This window comes from Loxodonta africana, chromosome 5 (assembly GCF_030014295.1).
Source record: "Loxodonta africana isolate mLoxAfr1 chromosome 5, mLoxAfr1.hap2, whole genome shotgun sequence".
In the NCBI taxonomy this organism is placed as follows: domain Eukaryota; kingdom Metazoa; phylum Chordata; class Mammalia; order Proboscidea; family Elephantidae; genus Loxodonta; species Loxodonta africana.
The window spans coordinates 26,966,540-26,986,783 of NC_087346.1; the positions used below are offsets into that span (position 1 = coordinate 26,966,540).

At 39.7% G+C, this 20,244-nt stretch overlaps 1 protein-coding gene across 1 annotated transcript; it reads left to right on the forward strand.

Moving 5' to 3' along the window:
• Positions 1-1,864: 1,864 nt before the first annotated feature.
• LOC100667589 (mitotic spindle assembly checkpoint protein MAD2A-like) lies at positions 1,865-13,528 on the forward strand. Its single transcript, XM_003410420.4, has 5 exons — positions 1,865-2,020; positions 6,123-6,269; positions 9,611-9,731; positions 10,731-10,834; positions 11,521-13,528. Exons 1-5 carry the CDS (start codon positions 1,948-1,950, stop codon positions 11,691-11,693), a joined length of 618 nt encoding a protein of 205 aa, XP_003410468.1. The 5' UTR covers positions 1,865-1,947; the 3' UTR covers positions 11,694-13,528.
• Positions 13,529-20,244: the final 6,716 nt, after the last annotated feature.

A 20,244-nucleotide genomic window follows, 5' to 3' on the forward strand; every position in this document is an offset into this window, starting at 1 on the left:
AGACTTAGCAATCAAGAAATCAAATGCTGTACTGCATTGGGCAAATCTGCTGCAAAAGATCTCTTTAAAGTGTTAAAAAGCAAAGATACCACTTTTTTTTTTTATTGTGCTTTTAGTGAAAGTTTACCAAGTCAGTCTCTCATACAAAAACTTATATACACCTTGCTATATACTCCTAGTTGCTCTCCCTCTAATTAGAGAGCATACTCCCTCCCTCCACTGTCTGTTTTCCTGTCCATTAGTCCAGCTTCTGACCTCCTCTGCCCTCTCAACTACCCTCCAGACAGGAAACACCCATATAGTCTCATGCATCTACTTGATCCAAGATGCTCACTCATCACCAGTATCATTTTCTATCCCACAATCCAGTCCAATCCCTATCTGAAGAGTTGGCTTTGGGAATGGTTCCTATTTTGAGCTAACAGAAGGTCTGGGGACCATGACCTCTGGGGTCCTTCTCGTCTCAGTCAGATCATTAAGTCTGGTCTTTTTATAAGAATTTGGGTTCTGCATCCCCCTGCTCTCCTGATCCCTCAGGGGTTCTCTGTTGTGTTCCCTGTCAAGGCTGTCATCAGTTGTAGCCGGGCACCGTCTAGTTCTTCTGGTCTCAGGCTGATGTAGTCTCTGGTTTATGTGGCCCTTTGTCTCTTGGGCTCATAAGTACTTTATATCTTTGGTGTTCTTCATTCTCCTTTGCTCCAGGTGAGTTGAGACTAACTGTTGCATCTTGGATGGCTGCTTGCTAGCTTTTAAGACCCCAGACATCACTCTCCAAAGTGGGATGCAGAATGTTTTCTTAATAGATTTTATTATGCCAATTGACTTAGATGTCTCCTGAAACCATGGTCCCCAAACCCCAACCCTTGCTACGCTGGCCTTCCAAGCGTTCAGTTTATTCAGGGAACTTCGCAAAGTCCAAGGTGCACCTGACCCAAGCCATGGTATTTTCAATATCCTAAAATGCACAGAAATGCTGAACAATAAGGAAGACCCAAGAATTGCTGTATTTAAATTAAAGTGTTGGTGAAGAATGTTGAATATATCACGGACTGTGAAAAGAATGAACAAATCTGTCTTGGAAGAACGATAGCCAGAGTGCTCCTTTGAAGCGAGGATGGTGAGGCTTGTCTTAAGTATTTTGGACATGTTATCAGGAGGGACCAGTCCCTAGAGAAGGACATCATAGTTAGCAAAGCACAGGGTTAGGGAAGAGGAAGACTCCTAACAAGATGGCCTGACACAGTGGCTTCCATAATGGGCTTACATATAGCAACAATCGTGGGGACAGCAAGACCTGCCAGTGTTTCCTTCTGTCATACACAGGGTCACTATGAGTCTGAACCAACTGGAAGGCACCCTAACAACAACATGGGCAGCGGGCTCTAGAAGGCAGTGGCTTGGCTGCTCAACATGCACTTGCTTCTGGATAAAGTTCCCCCTTCCACCCGCTAGGGGGCAACAGGACCAAGTATGAAGATCAGTGGGGCCACTTCAGCTGCAGCTGGTAGGCAGTTCACAACTGTTTGAAAATATCTTTAAAACTCAAAATTCTGCTCCTTGCTTGCTCAGCCCATAGGTGTAGTAAGCGGCCACAAAAGTCGGAATTGCCCATCTTCTCCACTCTGCCCCATCGACTCTACCACACACAAAATCTATCACCCGAAGAGGACCAACCCACACACAGAACTGAAGCCTGAGTAGCAAGGCCAGGTCTCCCGACCGCGCCTGCGCGTTTAGCCAGCTCCGGCCACGGCGAGGGAGGGAGGGCGGAGAGGAAGGGCAGGGCGCCGCTGCCTGGGCGGGACCAGGAGATTCATCGCGCCTGCGCGAAGGCAGGACGGCGGGCTGCGACGTTACGGTTCAAACGAGTGGCGGGGAAACGCTGCGGGAGCCGCGGCGGTCGCTGTTTGCCTGGTGTAAGCCGCGCCTTCGTCTGTGGGCCGAGCCATGGCTCTGCAGCTCACCCGGGAGCAGGGTATTACCCTCCGCGGAAGCGCCGAAATCGTGGCCGAGTTCTTCTGTAAGTCCTCCTGGTGCGGGCCAGGGTTGGGGAGAACCGAGCCCAGGCCGTCCCGTAGGCCCGCGGCTCGGCCTCCGAGGCGGGGAGCCGGGATGGGCCGGAGCGGCCCTGAATCCGAGCCCTCGCGGCCCCGCGCGGTCTGGCGGCCCGAGGAATCGGTGGAGAGGCGGATGCCGGCGCCTAGCTCCGGACGCGTTGCTAATGGTGGAGGAGAAGGCTGGGCGCTGCGGGGGCCGCCTCGCGGTGCAGCGGCTTCACCTGGAGCGGCTCTTTGGTCGGACTCCGCAGCCCCCTGAGACCTGGTACGGCTGAGCGGAGACCCAGTGTGTATTTTGACCTAGCCCCTGCCCCGCGTTGCTTCTGAGGCAGGGCACAGTTCATGAGACTTTGGATAGCATTGTCCCCGACCAGGCCAGCTGTGTGCACGCCTTCTACTAGAGCCTGGCAGGACATGAGGGGAGAAAAGGAGGAAAAAGAGGAGAAGCTTGTCTGGAAGAGTTGACCAGTCAGTCCAAGCCTGTTTTGTATTTTCTAACCATGTAATCTGAATTTAGTCTTGGATTACAGTGAATGAAATGTGGCAGTGGTAGGTTAATGCATTTTGGCGTTTAATTTGTCCTTTATTGCCACGTGAATGCATATATTGCTTTCTTTTACCTAGAAGCAAGATTTTCTGGATATTTAATGCCATTTTGTACACAGCTACTCTGCCTTGTGGATTTGCTTTGATTTTCTTCAGTTTCAGCTTGAACTTGCATAGTAGCAATTGATGGTCTATTGCACAGCCTTGTTCTGACTGATGATATTGAGCTTTTCCATCATCTCTTTCCACAGATGTAGTCAATTTGATTTCTGTGCATTCCATCTGGTGAGGCCCATGTGTATAGTCGCCGTTTATGTTGGTGAAAGAAGGTATTTGCAATGAAGAAGTCGTTGGTCTTGCAAAATTCTATCATTCGATCTCCGGGATCTCTGGCATTGTTTCTGTCACCGAGGCCAAATTTTCCAACTACTGATCCTTCTTCTTTGTTTCCAACTTCCACATTCCAATTGCCAGTAATTATCAATGCATCTTGATTGCATGTTTGATCAATTTCAGACTGCAGCAGCTGATAAAAATCTTCTATTTCTTCGTCTTTGGCCCTAGTGGTTGGTGCGTAAATTTGAATAATAGTTGTATTAACTGGGCTTCCTTATAGGCGTATGGATATTATCCTATCACTGACAGCGTTGTACTTCAGGATAGATCTTGAAACATTCTTTTTGATGATGAATGCAACACCATTCCTCTTCGGGTTGTCATTCCCAGCATAGTAGACTATGTGATCGTCTGATTCAAAATGGCCAATACCAGTCCATTTCAGCTCACTAATGCCTAGGATATTGACGTTTATGCATTCCATTTCATTTTTGACGATTTCCGATTTTCCTAGATTCATGCTTCGTACAGTCCATGTTCCGATTATTAATGGATGTTTGTGGCTGTTTCTTCGCGTATTGAGTCATGCCACATCAGCAAATGAAGGTTCCGAAAGCTTGACTCCATCCACATCATTAACGTTGACTGTACTTTGAGGAGGCGGCTCTTCCCCAATCATCTTTTGAGTGCCTTCCAACTTGGGGGGCTCATCTTCCAGCACTATATCAGACAATATTATGCTGCTATTCAAAAGGTTTTCACTGGCCAGTGCTTTTCAGAAGTAGACTGTCGGGTCCTTCTTCCTAGTCTGTCTTAGTCTGGAAGCTCAGCTGAAACCTGTCCTCCATGGGTGACCCTGCTGGTATCTGAATACTGGTGGCATAGCTTCCAGCATCACAGCAACACACAAGTCCCCACAGTATGACAAACTGACAGATAGCAAGTCCCCACAGTATGACAAACTGGCAGATAGCAAGTCCACAAGAGCCAAAATATGACCTTGAGTATATCCCATCTGAATTTAGAGACCATCTCAAGAATAGATTTGACGCATTGAACACTAGTGACTGAAGACCGGATGATTTGTGGAATGACATCAAGGACATCATACATGAAGAAAGCAAGAGATCACGGAAAAGACAGGAAAGAAAGAAAAGAAAAGACCAAGATGGATGTCAGAGGAGACTGTGAAACGCTCTTGGGCGTCGAGTAGCTAAAGCAACAGGAAGAATTGAAGTAAAAGAACTGAGCAGAAGATTTCAAAGGGCCTCTCGAGAAGACAAAATAAAGTATTATAATGACGTATGCAAAGAGCTGGAGATGGAAAACCAAAAGGGAAGAACACGCTTGGCGTTTCTCAAGCTGAAAGAACTGAAGAAAAAATTCAAGCCTCGAGTTGCAACAGGGAAGGATTCCATGGGGGAAATATTAAACGACACAGGAAGCATCAAAAGAAGATGGGAGGAATAAAGAGAGTCATTATACCAAAAAGAATTAGTCGATATTCAGCCATTTCAAGAGGTGGCATATGATCAGGAACCGATGGTACTGAAGGAAGAAGTCCAAGCTGCTTTGAAGGCACTGGCGAAAAACAAGGCTCCAGGAATTGATGGAATATCAATTGAGATGTCTCAACAAACAGATGCAGCACTGGAGGTGCTCACTAGTCTATGCCAAGAAATATGGAAGACAGCTTCCTGGCCACCTGACTGGAAGAGATCCATATTTATGCCTATTCCCAAGAAAGGCGATCCAACCAAATGTGGAAATTATAGGACAATATCATTAATATCACACGCAAGCAAAATTTTGCTGAAGATCATTCAAAAATGGCTGCAGCAGTATATCGACAGGGAACTGCTTGAAATACAGGCCGGTTTCAGAAGAGGACATGGAACCAGGGTTATCATTGCTGATGTCAGATGGATCCTGGCTGAAAGCAGAGAATACCAGAAGGATGTTTACCTGTGTTTTCTTGACTATGCAAAGGCATTCGACTGTGTGGATCATAACAAATTATGGATAACATTGCGAAGAACGGGAATTCCAGAACACTTAATTGTGCTCACGAGGAACCTTGACATAGATCAAGAGGCAGTTGTTTGGACAGAACAAGGGGATACTGATTGGTTTAAAGTCAGGAAAGGTGTTTGTCAGGGTTGTATTCTTTCACCATATCTATTTAACCTGTATGCTGAACAAGTAGTCTGAGAAGCTGGACTATATGAAGAACGGGGCATCAGGATTGGAGGAAGACTCATGAACAACCTGCGTTATGCTGATGACACAACCTTGCTTGCTGAAAGTGAAGAGGACTTGAAGCACTTACTAATGAAGATCAAAGACCACAGCCTTCAGTATGAAGTGCACCTCAACATAAAGAAAACAATCCTCACAACTGGACCGGTGAGCAACATCATGATAAACGGAGAAAAGATTGAAGTTGTCAAGGACTTCATTTTACTTGGATCCACAATCAACAGCCATGGAAGCAGCAGTCAAGAAATCAAAAGACGCTTTGCATTGGGCAAATCTGCTGCAAAGAACCTCTTTAAAATGTTGAAGAGCAAAGATATCACCCTGAAGACTAAGGTGGTCCTGACCCAAGCCAAGGTATTTTCAGTTGCATCATATGCATGTGAAAGCTGGACAATGAATAAGGAAGACCGAAGAAAAGTTGACGCCTTTGAATTGTGGTGTTGGCGAAGAATATTGAATTACCATGGACTGCCAAAAGAATGAACAAATCTGTCTTAGGAAGAAGTGCGGCCAGAATGCTCCTTAGGGGCATGGATGGCGAGATTGTCTTACATACTTTGGACACGTTATCAGGAGGGATCAGTCCCTGGAGAAGGACATCATACTTAGCAGAGTACAGGGTCAGCAGAAAAGAGGAAGACCCTCAACGAGGTGGATTGACACAGTGGCTGCAAGAATGAGCTCAAGCATAACGATTGTTAGGGATGGCGCAGGACCGGGCAGTGTTTCGTTCTGTTGTGCAAAGGTCACTATGAGTTGCAACCGACTTGATGGCACCTAACAACAACTCTGTCTTGATTAAGACAGAAGTAAACTTGTGTTTAGGCAATTGCAGTTTTATAGCATTAATAAAACTATAGCCACATGTAAATATGGTTTATTTTCTGTAGCTACAAATTATAATGACATTTCTTTTGCTTTTAGCATTTGGCATTAACAGCATTTTATATCAGCGTGGCATATATCCATCTGAAACCTTTACTCGAGTACAAAAATATGGACTCACCTTGCTTGTGACTACTGATCCTGAACTCATCAAATACCTAAATAATGTGGTGGAACAACTAAAAGGTATTTAGTGATTGAAAGCAGTTTGAATTTTGCAGCCCTTCTTGGATCTACATTTTCTGTCATCTTGGCCGTTTTTCAGCTTCCTATATAGAAACCCTGGTGGTGTAATGGTTAATTGCTGTGACTGCTAACCTAGAGGTCGGCGGTTCAAATCTGCCAGGCGCTCCTTGTAAACTCTATGGGGCAGTGTTACTCTGTCCGATAGGGTCACTATGAGTCGGAATGGACTTGACGGCAATGGGTATTTTGGTATATAGAAGTGTGAAGCGCACCGCCTTCTGAAATATACAGTGATTTTTCAATTGGCAGAAAGCATAAAGTATATAAATTAAATTATTTTCTCCACCACATTCTGAGCTGGCTGAGTATTTTGATGTTAGGAATATGATATGGCTTGATAAATGTGTCCATCAACACCCCTAGAAATGATTTTTGCAGTAATTCAGAAGGTCATATGGCCAAATGGTACAAGTTAGAACTTAGCGTAATTATGATAGTGTTTGAGAAAACAACCACTGTAAATTCGTAACATGATGCTTTCTGTTTAGCTGCTGAGGTTTTAAAGTTATCGTTAGAGAAACATCAAGGAAAATGATATTGTCTTAAACCTGCATACTAAAGTTAAAAAAAAATGCTAAGCAACAGAATACCCAGTAGGGTTTTCTTATTTTTCACCTATTTCCCTTTATCTTTCTTTTTAATATGCCTGTGAATGAGTCTCTTTTACCTGAACACTCAATTTTTTCTTTAGCTCAAGAAGTTGCTTTGTTACCTGTTGTATCAGTATTTGTTCTCTAGGGATTTTTTTCCTTCTAGAATTTCTGATAGTGTCCCTTTCATGTTTCTCTCAATTTGTTTCTCCCCATTTGTTCTTCCAAAATACTAGTTTGTCTTTCAGCAGTGGCCATCCTTTTTCTTTCGAATTTTTAAATTCAGAAATTGTTTTTTTATGATTGTTTCAGAATTTTTTCATGTTCAATTGTACCTTCATTTTTTAGTTTGTATTATATATATATTTTTAACTTTTCTGTTTTAATATGCCTTTCTGATAATGGCCATCTGACCTTTGTTAGCTTGATATCTCTATGAAGCTACATTATGCTCTAGATAAGCTAGTAACATTTTTCTGCCATTAATATCTACATGAGTAAAATCCCTTGATACTTGTGCAGGTCTGCATGGTACGATCTCAAGGGATGGTAAAAAGACTAGGAAAGGAAGATAGGAGTACAGAGTTTCTCAGCCTCAAAGAACTTATGCTTTAGTAGGTCAGTGCTATCAGAATAGCAAGATTGGACCACTGCTGGGGGTGTGGTAGTAGATAACTAGTCTCAGGTGCAAGCAGGAAGCATGTCATTAGGAGTAGCCTCCCTCTCCCAAAGTTGCATCCAAAGTTATGGGTCAGAGGGTCAGGGCTAAATCTTCTGTAGCTATTAATAGGGCTACACCCAGGTGAATTGGCCCAGAACGTCCATAGATTTGTATCTATAGATTTGTGTCTTCATCCACTGGTTCATTAGATTATCTCTTTTGAGTCCACACAAATGACATTCCACCTTAGGTGTGTCTAGACTTTTCTCATTTAGCTTGTTCCCTCTTTCATTTTTCTTAAAATTGAGGAATTATTCTTCGAGGCAAATTGTTTATCTGTTTTGAATCCCATTGCTTTTAGTGTTCTCAGGGACTTTACACTACTTTTTCTCATATTTTTTTACTTCTGTTTTGATTAGGATTCTTCCCTTTGACATCATCTCTGTCCAATTTTTAAAGAAGAAAAATTGCTGCCTACCCAAAATCTCCTTCAAATGACCACCCATTCTTTTCGGAGCAAAACCTTTGATGGAAAATTGTTGATATATGCCAGGGGTCCAGGTTGTGGTCTGTTTTTGTCCTGGTTGCAAACAGAACAGAAACCTAGGTGGCCCACAAAATCTAAAATGTTTACTAATTGCTAAAATGATTTTCTGTCTCTTTGTGGAAAACTTTGCTGACTCCTGTATATGCTATATCAGTTTTCAAGGTTACCTCAGAGCTCAATTTGAGGCCCTCCTCTCACTTTATAATCTCTCTAGATGATCTCTGACATGTTCTGATAAACTTTGTGTAGTTCACTCTTTATATCTAACCCAGATGTCTCCTAACTCCAAATCTATATACCCAGTGGCTTTCTTACGTAACTATCGCAGAGATACTTCCGATTCACCATATTGAAAACTATACTGAAAATTGTGTCCAAAATTGCCCCACTTTCAGTTTTCTTCCCTAGCAGTGAATGGCTCAACCATCCAACTGGTGATACAAGCCAGAAACTTGGGAGCTATTCCTGACTTGTTTCTCTTCCTCACCCCCATACCTAATCCAGTAAGTTTTGGTAAATTTCACCATGAAATCCCTTGAATCGGTCTACATCTCCATTTCTACCAGTATATCCTCCTACATGCTTTAGTTATCTCATCTTGCTTAAACTACTAAATGAACTAATTAGTGTCTAAAAACCAAAAATCCAGACCCATTGCCGTTGAATCGATTCCAACTCATATGGATGCTATAGGACAGAGTAGAACGGCCCTGTAGGTTTCCAAGGAGCACCTGGTGAATTCGAACTGCCAACCCTTTGTTAAACAACCTTTTGGTAAGGGAGTAAGGGATCTACACTAATGTCTAAATCCCCTGTAACCCATTTTCAGAATTATAGTTTTGAATTGCAGATCTAATTATATCATATCCTGCTTCAAACATAGTAATGACTTCCCTGGTTCTTGAGGTATAATTTCTTCATTTGGCCCACCTGGCCTTGTTTGGTCTGGCTCCTGTTTATCGTTCCTGCAGTTGTACTGGCTTTCTTTCAGTCCTCTGGTCATCTGCTGTTCTGGAGTACTTAAGGCCTGTACCTTCTTGCCTCTCCTTTTGCATATTTAATACTGTTTGACCCTCAGAGCTAAGCTGAAGCCTTCCCTGTCCTCCCTGAGTGAGTCAGTTTTTCCTATTTAAATGCTCTTCATTGTACCATTTATCCTTCACAGCAGTCACTGCAGTTGTAATTTCACATTTGTTGGTGTGATGATTGGATCAGTGCCCATCTCCTACGCTCCTACATTGGCTGAGGATGAAAATATCTCATGCTAACTATATCCTCAGCAGTGAGTACTATACTTGGTAGAAATACTGAGAATTTGAAAAGAGGAGCTAGATTATTGATGTGATAAGTTTTCTGAGCGGGAAGGAGGGGGTACAAAATACCAGTGGTAGGCATTTGCTGAGGATAGGAAGAGAGACCTGAGAAGGTAAGAGTTACTTTGCAATGCAGTGGACCAAAAAACATGCCTTGTTATGTGTTACAGAATGGTTATACAAATGTTCTGTTCAGAAACTGGTGGTAGTCATCTCAAATATTGAAAGTGGTGAGGTCCTTGAAAGATGGCAGTTTGATATTGAGTGTGACAAGACTGCAAAAGATGACAGGTAAGTATGAAATCATTTTCGCTCCGGTAAGCCTTTTCCAAAAACTTGTTTTCGTTACTAAATGAGTTCTAAATGTATTGAACTAGTTTCATGTAAGGTAAATTGCGTAAATTGTTTCTACTGTCAGTTTAATCTTCAGTCTCCTGTGGGAAAGAATTGTGCTCAGTTTAGCACATCGTGGATTTTTGTATATAATATTCTCTAACCTAATGCCCTTAGTTTATATCATTGAGTTCTAAACTTTAATGTTTATGGTGGTGTATTCAGAACTCTACAAGACACACTAGATGGTGCATTTCAGGAATGTACTTAAATCTCACCCCCAGCTAAAGATGTGGCTCTGCTGTATTTCCTTTAATATCATGAACTTGCTAAGACATGTTCATGACATAAACGTCATAAGTGACTGAGGGCTCAAGACTCCTGGATGGGAAATGCTGATGATTCTCTGCTGATGTCTAGCATTGTCCGGGACGTGCTTATCTGCCAACTCACAACCATAGTTATGTCTCATAATGAAATGTACTTTGCTTCTGAAGCCTTTAGTTTACTTAAGGAAATTTTTAGATGATAAAAATAATTTGACGTACAACTTTAATATTTTATTTGAAGCTTTTGGGAGTTAGACTCTAGGTATTTCTGAAATCCAAACTGATAATGCGGATTACAATATTTTCAATCCTACCTGTTATTTTAGGAGATGCTGAAGTTTTCCTAACTTCAAAGTTAGGAAACTTAAACTTTAACTTAAAACTTAAATATGATGCTGATCCTAGAAGATGGTTGAAAGGATAAATGAAATAAATAGGGATATTTAAGTTATGCCTCCTAGGCTGTAGGTCCTAAAATACTTTTATTCATTATTTTTTTAAACTCTTCTTATTGCATTACACATTTGATTTCAGAAGCACTTAAGCAGGTACATACTCTTGGTTACTGAGAAGTTTTAAATAACTTGTTGAAACCTGAAATCCGTGGATTGATTTGGTTTCTTCCTAGTGCAGCCAGAGCAAAGTCTCAGAAAGCTATCCAAGATGAGATCCGTTCAGTGATCAGACAGATCACGGCTACAGTAACATTTCTGCCGCTGTTGGAAGTTTCCTGTGAGTATTTACACAGCTTCTCATTCATTTAAAGTTGTAATGGGGAAAAGGCTAAACTACTGTTCAAGAATCACCCTTTATTCAGTTTTTTGTTAATTGTCAGTATCATGTGATATAAACAGGAGAAAAAGCATTATAAAGCAAAAAGTAAAGATTGGGGTATTGCAGGGAAAAAAATGAAAACTTTCGCAATACCCGTTCTGGTGTAATTCCCTTTGCTATTTTCTATGCGTTATTAAGATTTTAGCTGTTAAATTGTCTTTTGTTCTTCAAACTTAGTTATTCCTTCATTTATCAAATATTTACTGAATGCCTATTATATGCCAGACAGTGTGGTCTGGGTACTGGAACATACCAGTAAACAAACCAAGGTGTTAGGTCTCTGCTATGGACTACATTGATTACATTCATTTTTTCCCCATGTGATGATACACTTATTACAATATTTTTAATGATTTTCTCTTAAAAAAAAAAAAGCCCTACATTTTTCATAAGATATGATAGAAGGGTGCAATATTTTCTGTATTAAAATATATTTTCATTGAGCAAAAGATGCTAACTAATGATTAGAGGCCAAGCTATCCTATCTTAATGCTATGGGTGGTTGAAAAGGTGAGAGAGACAGGGAAGGTTGTTTTACATTTGAAAAAATAGTGTACTTTAATGTATTTTTATCCCCAATTTAGGTTCATTTGATCTACTGATTTACACAGATAAAGATTTGGTTGTACCTGAGAAATGGGAAGAATCAGGACCACAGTTCATTACCAATTCTGAGGAAGTCCGTCTTCGTTCATTCACTACTACAATCCACAAAGTAAATAGCATGGTGGCCTACAAAATTCCTGTCAATGACTGAGGGATGAGCTGAGAAAAATAATGTATTTGCAATTCTCAATTGTGTTTTCCTGAAAGGAAGTCAACTACAAGTTGATATGTTTTATTTCACTGGTCAGTTTTTAGATGGGGAATCAACATTACACCCTACAGAAGTGTGCGTCATCCGTTTTTTGTACCTGTTTAATGTTCCGTGGAGTTGACATCATGAATTAGTGGAGATTATGGCATTATCCCCTCGTTAATGTATTTGGCTAAATAGATTAGCACAAAAGTGTATTACACATTGTTGAACAGGGAACCAGCAGATTTCATCAGTGTTGTTATGTCAGTTCTTTTGAAGGTGGCAATGGTAGTTGGAAAAACTTTTGCTCTAAAGCCAGATAAGTTCCTAAATCAGACATTTTGGTCAAGTAGCTTGAGTCAGAATATAGGTAGGGTGATATTTAATTGTAAATTACAGCAAAAGAAACCTGAATATTCAGAATCTTTGTTTAGATCCTGAAAATAACTAATACAATCCATAAGTAATGAAATGTTCAGGTCCTTCCAGCATTTACTTAGATATAGAGTTCCCATGTTGAAAAACTTTCCAATTATTTGATTTTAATTTATATAAGTTGTACCTGTGAAGCTATAAATGTTTTTACTGTTTAATTTCCTGTGATTGAACTTTTAGAAAATGATAAAATCAAGCTTTAAATGACAATGGTGAAATAAAGTTAAATTTGTATGTTTTAAATTTGTCTTAAAATATTTTGATATTGGTGTTAAATGTTAGCTAGGGTGGGTTCAGTATAGCAAATGATTTTTTTATGTCAGCTGGGGTATAGATCCAGAGCATACAAAGTCGGGTAAATCTTGAAGTACTTGGAATCTTTTGTGCTTTGATTATACCACTTTAATCTCGTAATAATTGACTTAAAATAAACATTGTATGAAAAGAGATATGCTGTTTGGAATGAGTTCAGTTTAGCAAATGTTGGATTGTAGTACCTTTAGGAGTCCCTGGGTGGTGCAAAAAATTAAGCACTGGACTAGTAACGAAAAGTTTGGTGGTTCAGACTCACCTACAGGCAACTTGGAAGTAAGGCCTGGCAGTCTGCTTTCAAAATTTCACAGCCTTGAAAACCATGGAGCAGTTCTACTCTGTGTACAATGGGTTGCAATGAGGTAAAATCAACCCGAGGGCAGCTAACAATAACAACAAAGGGCCTTTCTACACTCTTAGTGACTTAAGTGTAAGATTTCTCAGTATATCCTCAGTACGGCTTTTTTTTTACTGTCAGCTTCATTATCTTTGTATACTTATACAGCTTGCTTATCCCTGTGCCTGCATTAATACCATCATCAGGCGTGTTCTATCTAGTTCCCACCTGTTTTTCCAAGGTCAGTTTAATGCAAACGTCAAAGAAGTCTTTTATAATCTGTATTCTAAATCTGATCTCTTTTGTAGTAATTAAATTTATTAAGTAGCTACAAAGCCCATTCGACACTGTTCTCAGCTCTTATGTACTAACTCATTTAACTTTCACTTTTAAGTGAATACACACAGCCTGTATTCATTTATTCAAAAATTACATGTTGAACATCTATTAATTTGCAAAAATACTGTGTTGCAAGTGCCAGGATGAATGAAACAAAGTTCTGACCTTTCTGAAGCTTAAAATCTTAGGAGGGAAAGAAAAATACATTGCAGAGGACCATAAAGTAGCCATATATGTCATTTAATTATGTATTTCTTTGTCTTCATTAGTTCACTTGATGAATCATATCTTCTTGATCCAATTACATACTTTTTAAGAACAAACTGCATTGTCTCACATTCGTTCATCTCAGTGCTTGGCAAATAGATGCCACTCTTTGATGCTGGTTGTAATGAATGCTGTTAAGAAAGCTCATGCCCTAAGGAGCTGTTGAAGCTATAAATGAGGCCCAGGTGGCTTGAAAGGGTTACCCGCAAGTCTGTTTTCCTGAGTAAGAAAAGTAATAGTGCAGAAATGGAAGTGATTTTGAATTAGGCATAATCAAAAGTCTCTAGGTTTCCAAACAACATACAGTGTAACACAAAGTGGACAGTATTAAAATCAAAGCATTCCTTTGAATTCTTGGACAGTTCATAACCTCTCTTGGACAGTTCATAACCTCTAACATTTTAAATACAGGTTGAGACTGAAAGCAGAAATAGAACATTGGAATAAATAAGGAGAGATGAAAATTCTGGTCCAATTTTTAGGAAATATGTTTAAAAATCTTTAAAGAAAGCAATGACTGCTTACCCTTAAAGAAACAATGAATACCTAAGTAGTAGTTTTTTTTTTTTTTTAAACACTGGAAATGGTAAATAACATGTGGTTCTTCCCCAAAAGGAGCTCACATATTACTGATAACACTAAAATTTAAGGCATTCATGTCTTTATTTGGTGAATTAAACAGTCTTGTTTTAATTTGTGATTTAGTATAGCACTGACTTCTTTAAGGGACATGCCCAGAAATTAATGCTGTGGATTTTAATGTTTCTCTTTCAAAATAGTTTTAATAATAGGAGCTTCTGCCATATGGTCTATAGCTGCAACTCTGTAGTACCAATTCTGCATCAGGTAAGCTGGTAAGCTCTTGTTTTGAAAATAAAAGCTGGTTTAGGGAAGGTGTAATGGAAGATTGTTAACTGCAAAAGGAACAAAAGGCTGAAAACCTGAGAAGTAGGACAGCTTTAGAGTTCTCAGTGACAGAAATTGTGGATTCTATATCTTTATGTAATAAATAGACCACTGGTGTTTACCCAAATGACCTAGCTTGATGGTTTCCAGAAAAGTGTCAATGGAAAGCTTTGTTTGCATTTCAATTTGAGAATTAAGAATGTAAAACTCTGAAATCACATTTTCAAAGGCTGAGCATATACTTAGTCACTTCACCTCAGCTAATATTGTTAACAGAGTTAAGATTTTCAATTTTACATTTGTGTGATACTGTTTACTGCTATAGGGTTCTAAAGACCAGGTTATGTATCAGTTAAGAAACATGTTGGAGTTGAATAGGAGTCAAGCTATGAGCTTTATTGTTAAAGTGAGATTAGAAAACAGCTTTGGTCTGTGACTCCAATTGGGCTTGTCCCAACCTGTTTCTGTACCTTTAGGCATACCTTAGGGGAAGACATTTAAAGCAAACAGCTGTAAGATTTGTGACAGGCTTCTACACCATTTTCAACAGAGACATGAAGATTCCAAGAGTCTGTTGGGCCTCTAGACCTGGCCTGGACTCATTCAGTTTTGCTTACCATAGATAGATGAATGAAAACATGTTCCCGTTGAGCCCATCAAAGTCTGAAATAGAGCCCAGAAGGGACTGAGCTACACCTGGTCTCCAGGATCCTTCTAGTGTCTTCAGTCTGAGAAGTCAAGCCTTCATGGGAATGTTCAAGCAGAGGTATAACAATCTCATGTATTAGTTGGCTTTTGGTGCATAGTAAAGAGCCGTGGGATATCAATAAGCTCTTATTCTCACGCAAGTCTACAGGTTAGCTGAAGTTGTTCTCTTCCACATACCTCATTCTGCCTTCAGAGGGGCAGTGACTAGTAAGACTGTTAAGGCTTGGCTTCAGAACTGTCACACTGACGTTTTTCCCACATTCGCCTAATGAAAGCAAGACTCATGGCCAAGCCAACTATCAGTGGGCAGGGGAGGATACATGGAGATAAGGGAGGGGAAACAAAAGCAATCTGGTAAATCAGGGGTTAACAAACTTTTTGTAAAGGGCCAGATAGTAAATAGTTCAGGCTTTGTAGGCATCTGGTTTCTGTTGTACCTACTCAAGTTAGCCACTGTATTTCAAAAGCACATGTAGACAGTACATAAAGAAATGAGCCTGGCTGTGTTACAATACTAAAAACCAAGTGATGGGCAGGATTTGGCCCAATGGTTGTAGTTTGCCCTGTATTTGATCATAGTTTGCTCTTTGGTCACAAATATTAAAACCCCTCCCTACCTCTGAGGATTTGATTTTGTGACATTTATTTAAGGCTCACATGTAAAACTATCATTTGTTGTCTCCATCCTCAGTATCTCAAATCATATGGCAAGTCTCCCTATTTTATCTTAATTCCATAGTCTCTGAAGCACAAATCAAGCACACAATTCTCGGAGGTATTTATTCCCCAGGAACACCCCATAGTAAATTTTGGTCTGAAAACTTGGGAAGTGACTTCTATGGCATTGAATGTGTAAAAAGAGACTCAGCACAGCGTAACGGCTCTATATCTACATTTTCAATCATTCTTTTCACTAAATAAAGTCAAATGCTTGATAAAAATTCTTTTTATTATTAGAATGTACGTGAGTTTCTTATGTGTATTAACCTCCTGTGTATTTTATAATACAGACCCCCCAAAACTTAATAGCACAGTAAGGTATCCTCATAGACATTTTTTTCTTCACCTTTATGTTTTCGTTTGGAAACCCTGGTGGTGTAATGGTTAAGAGTTGGGCTGCTAACCAAAAGATTGGCAGTTCAAATCCACTAAGTGCTCCTTGGGAACCCTATGGGGCAGTTCTACTCAGTCCTATAGGGTCTCTGTGAATCGAAATTGACTCGACGGCAGCAGGTTTGGGTTTTTTCGGTTTTCGTTTAGTTGCTTAGTATCTAAAATTTATTTTAATTACTAAACATGAAAAATTCAAATATCTGTAATAATGCTACATTGTAACTCTTATATTTTCCACCAGATGTCACTAATGTTGTGATATTCAGATTAAGATGAATTTTCTTTTTTACTTTAATGACTATAATATTCAGCTCTTTAAATTAGAGGTTAGCTTTTGGATAATTTGAAAGTTATAAAAGTATAAAGATATTGGAGAAAACACATTTAACATCTATTATTCGCTAGGCACTTTATGTGAATTATTTAATTCTCACAAGAACAATTTGAGTTAGTTTTTAATAGTATTGATTCATCATTTAGGAAATGGAGTTTCAGAGAATTCAAGATATTTACCAAGGCCTTTCTTTCAGTAAATGGTTGTGCCAGGATTCAAAATCAGGTAAGCCTGTCTTCCAAACCCACTCACATTCGACTATATTACCGACTTCCTCTTCCCTCCATCCCCCCGAGTGTGGGCAACTATGGAAACATGGAGACTAGTTACGAAGCTATTGAAGCCGTCAAGGAGAGAGACAGTGCATGTTTGGATGAGTGTAGTGATGGTGGAGGTGGTTAGAAGAGGTTGCTGATGCACTTACTGACGGATGGGATGTGGGTATGAGAGAAAAAGTGGAATCAAAGATACCACTGAAGTTTTTGGCATGGCAATCAGGTGAATGGTGGTGTCATCAACAGAGAACACTTGGTATGGTATTTTGAGGGAGAAGAAACACGTATTCTGTTTTGAATAAAATTTTTGATCGAAGGTGAAAGGAGATGTATGTCAGGTGGACAGTTGAATATTTAATGAGTCTGGGGCTCAAAAACTGAGGAGCTGGAGATTTGTGAATCATCAGAGCATAAACTCACCTGCAGAAAAAGACAGCGAAGAGACAAATGCTGAAGACTGAGTACTACACCACACCAATGTTTAGACAGAGCAGACTCTGTTACTTTTCCATATAGCTGGGAGTTGTTTGGACAATCTTGGCTATCCTGTATTTTGTAATGTTAATATGGTTTTTTAGTCTGTGCATTTGAGTGTAGGAGGTCCTACCTTTTGAGAGAACATTAAATATTAGAACACGTGCAGAAAAGGTAGCAGGGCTGATGAGGAGTTTGGAAGAACTGCCACATGCAGAACATTAACTGGTAATATCTGTAAAATTGAAGACTTAAGGTGTAAGCGTGGACAGTGTGATTATTGTTGTTAGCTGCCATTGTGTTGGCCTCCGACTCATGGTGATCCTGCACACGATGGAATGAAATGCCACCTGGTCTGTGCCATTTCCTCACGATCAAATGGGAATCTGATCATTGTAATCCATGGGGTTCTCCTTGGCTGATTTTTGGAAATAGATCACAGACCTTTCTTCCTACTTGGTCTTAGTCTGGAAGCTCCAATGAAAACTGTTCAGTATCATAGTAACACGCAGTCTTCCACTGGCAGATGGGTGGTGACTGTAGTTACTGTCAAGTGTTGGGATGGTCATGTTGGGCAAGGATAGGATTCATTTTCTTTGGCATTCTAGGACAGAAGTAGAAGTGATTGGAAACTATACAAGATTTATTTGCTCAGTTATAAAGTAGAATTTTATAGCAATGAGTGTTGGGCAACAGTGGTAATTGGCAATATTTAATTCTGAGCTCTCTCTTCCTGAAAATGTTCATACATATCATAAGGAGGTTGTACACTTTCCTTTTTTGATGGAAGATTGAATTAAATGACTTGTAAGTTTCCTCCCACCTCAATGACACTGTGAATCCGTAAAGTACAGTCTTAATAAAGAGGGTAGATTTACAACTGGTAGACCTTTCCACTGGAATGAAAGATAAGTCGGTGAATCATCCATGAGTTCAGTCAGTTGGGAATAGGACAGGTAGTACAAACTGAGTGATAGGACTCCTTGCTCCTCTGACAAATCTAATTTCCAATAAAGTTAAATTTCCTAAGGTAATATATTTATGTAAGAATATCCAATCAACAGTTATGAATTTTCTCTTTCTGTTTCAGGTTGACACTGTTGTTATTGGAATATAAATAGACTCAAACACACTGTTGCTCTTATACTTGAAGTGGTTTTTCATACATTCCACATTGCCAGATAATTTTTATTTCACTTAAAAATATTGTTGATTTCTAGGTTTATTCAGAGTAGTTCTGTTTTAAAAAAAAAAGAAGTATCTTATTTTACAGAAAGTGCTTTTTTAAGAGAAAATTTAATCCAAATAAAAGTATTTAAATCCAAATAAATTTTTATTTATCTCATGACATGGGTCTATATCTACTTTCTTGCAATTTTTCTGCTGGAGTCATTCTAATTTTAAAGTGCTTTATTATAAACATTTGTTTTTTGTTGTTAGTGTGTGGTCTTTATTGTTAATCATGTATGTATATCATACATCAGCCACCAGAGTAACAGAGAACTTTAATTTGTGATAGAAGTCTCTGGCCTTGTATTACTTAGGCTGTGTTTAAGTGAGGTTTGCTTTTCTATTAACTGAGACTTTTTAAAAACATATGGTCAAATATATATTGCTTTTATTAAATATATAGTAAATACTGTACAATTGTAAATGATAGTAGTGTATAAATGAAATAAAAGTAATCACTTTTAATGGGTTGGCATACAGTCTTTGAAACATTTTTCTATAGAAATATATATATATGTATGTGTATGCATATATATATATATATATATATATATATATATATATATATATATATATCTTGGAAGAAGTACAGCCAGAATACTCCTTGGAAGGATGGTGAGACTGTGTCTTAAGTATTTTGAACATGTTGTCAGGAGGGATCAATCTTGGAGAAGGACATCGTGCTTGGTAGAGGGTTAGTGAAAAAGGGGAAGACCCTCAACAAGACGGATTGAGACAATGGCTGCAACAATGGGGTCAAGCATAACAACGATTGTGAGGATGGCGCAAGACCGGGCAGTGTTTTGTTCTGTGGTACACAGGGTTGCTATGAATTGGAACCAACTCAACGACACCTAATAGCAACAAGAACAACATATATATGTGTATATGTTGTTGCTAGGTGCCATCCAGTCAGTTCCGACTCATAGAGACCCTGTGTACCACAGAACAAAACACTGCCTGGTCCTGTGCCATCCTCACATGTTTGCTAGGTTTGAGCCCATTGTTGTAGCTACTGTGTCAGCCCATCTCGTTGAGAGTGTTCCTCTTTCACTGACCTGCTATTTTACCAAGCGTGATGTCCTTTTCCAGGGACTAGTTCCTCCTGATAACATGTCCAAATTATGTAAGACAAAGTCTCACCATCCTCACATCTAAGGAGCATTCTGGCCATACTTCTTCCAAGACAGATTTATTCATTCTCTGGCAGTCCATGGTATATTCAATATTCTTCACCAACACTATAATTCAAAGGCATCAGTTCTTCTCTGGTCTTCTTTATTCACTGTCCAGCTTTCTCATGCATGTGAGGCAACTGAAAGTACCATGGTGTGGAACAAGTTGTTACTTTTGTGTATGGCCTTTCTAGCCATGGTCTTGTGACTCCCAGCCAGGTGATTGTGTGATAGGGTAGTTGTGGTCTACCAATGGGACTGGTCAGTTTGCCTTAAAAGAGCCAATTCCAGAGCAGAGAGGAGGAGCCTACCACCAAGGAAGGAGACACCCAGCAGCAGAGACCCAGCAGCAGGAGACAGCATGGTGGGGTTTCTGGCCCATGGCATGAGAACGCTGAGTGCCTTTGGGCAGAGACCGAGGGCCAAGGAGAGACATGCCTGTGAACACAGCTAGGAAGAGGCTATCCTGATGGAAGAACTGTATCTTGACTCTTCCTGAGCCTGAATTGTAACTGTTATTTCCCTAATAAACGCCATAATAGTGAAAATTGTGAGTTCTGTGCAGCCATTGCAATGATTTATCAAACCCAGTAGAGAGTGCTAT